General features: G+C 46.4%; 1 protein-coding gene across 1 annotated transcript; it reads right to left on the bottom strand.

Annotated features, from left to right (window-relative positions):
* Positions 1-417: 417 nt before the first annotated feature.
* On the bottom strand, positions 418-1,637 carry LOC129805630 (uncharacterized). Its single transcript, XM_055853672.1, has 2 exons — positions 1,589-1,637; positions 418-1,504 (listed from the first exon to the last, which is right to left on the bottom strand). The coding sequence occupies exons 1-2, from the start codon at positions 1,593-1,595 to the stop codon at positions 606-608; spliced, it is 906 nt and encodes a 301-aa protein (XP_055709647.1). The 5' UTR covers positions 1,596-1,637; the 3' UTR covers positions 418-605.

The following is a 1,637-nucleotide window of genomic DNA, read 5'->3' as shown; positions in this document are numbered from 1 at the left end:
AAAATGTATTGATAGAAAAAACAGAAATGCAATTGTTCACAATTTCCGAAAAGGGTGTGACCTAAACATATTTGTGGGCGGAGCTAATTTTTTAACCAAAAAAATCACAAGAAAAGAAGCTCTACAAGATGCTCATCATTCCAACAAATTTACATTTTGTGCACAAGATCTTTGAAGAAAGTATTTTCTAAGAAAGGGCACTCAATGGGTCAAGCGATGGAACAATTGCTCTAAGATGCAATTGTTCAGGGCTCGAATCTTCTTTAGGTCACTCAGAATTTTTCTGGAATTTTTCTCAGGTGTTCGAATTGCATCCATTTAGTGAACTTTACTTCACTTTATCCCTTGGGTCATGGGCCTTCCCACATACAGGAAGGTCTACTTCCTATATGAGATGTTATTCAAAGAAAATTGTTATTTTTTTACAATGCAATTTTTATTTCATTAATACTGTTACTACAAGGTTTGGTATCTACTGGGAACTACAGGGGACTCTAACAAAGGGAGGAGATCATATATAGTACACATGTGCATAATTTACAGTGGAATAATTAGTGCGTTGTCCTTGCTTGTGGTTTTTGTGCTTTACTTGTCGTCAGTATTATTCATTCGCATGTTTGCCTTTCAAACACGAAGTTAGTGCCAGCTGGGCAGTTCATCTCGATTGCTGGCATGTTAATTGTGTGGCATACGAAGAAGCTATTAGGACGGGTTCCTGGCCATTGCATGCCCATGTGTTCCGACCTGCAGATCATTGTATCTGGATCTGGACAGGGTGTTGGAGGGCACGGAGTAGGTGGGCACGGAGTAGGCGGGCACGGAGTAGGCGGGCACGGAGTAGGCGGGCACGGAGTAGGCGGGCACGGAGTAGGTGGGCACGGAGTAGGTGGACAGGGTGTAGTTGTCGTAGTCGTGGTTGTTGTGGTTGTGGTTGTTGTTGTGGTTGTGGTTGTTGTGGTCGTAGTTGTAGTTGTTGTCGTCGTAGTAGTAGTTGTTGTAGTTGAGGGCGTTGTTGTTGGACAAGTAGTCGTTTCTGGGCAGGGAGGGCAAGGAGTAGGACAGGGGGTAGGGCAAGGGGTAGGACAGGGTGGAGGACACGGAGTAGGACAGGGAGGTGGTGGACAGGGAGTAGGGCAAGGGTTGGGGCAAGTTGGGTTGTTGCCAGGGCAGATTCTTTCGGGTGGAGCTCCATCCCAATCGGCAGAGCTGGGTGGATCATGGGGATCAGTCCAGACCCATCTGTCCTCCGGAACACAGGTCTTTGTGACATCCCAGAAGAGTTCGCCTTGTGGGCAGGATTTCATCACAGCGGGCTGGTCAGCCTCAGTACATTCCCACCATTTGGACGGATCCCAATTGTGTCGATACAGTCTTAGTGTTAGTTCCTCCGAAGTCCGACAGGCTGGCCTTCCGTGGGATACAGTCCCTTCATTCGAGGGAGCCTGATTGGTCAGTGGAGCCCCTAGAGCTCCAGCTGCCAAGACTGCAAGGGTTAGAAGGAAGTCTATTCGACAAAAAAAAAGAAACAAAATTAGAACTTTCCGATTTCTTTCGGTTCGCAAGAAACCGGTTTAAGACAATATCTTACACTTCATAACTGGTTGAGTGGAAGAACTCTATGGAACTGTGCTCTAACC

This window comes from Phlebotomus papatasi, chromosome 3, assembly GCF_024763615.1.
Source record: "Phlebotomus papatasi isolate M1 chromosome 3, Ppap_2.1, whole genome shotgun sequence".
In the NCBI taxonomy this organism is placed as follows: Eukaryota; Metazoa; Arthropoda; class Insecta; order Diptera; family Psychodidae; genus Phlebotomus; species Phlebotomus papatasi.
This window is presented reverse-complemented; position numbering and strand designations above follow the sequence as displayed.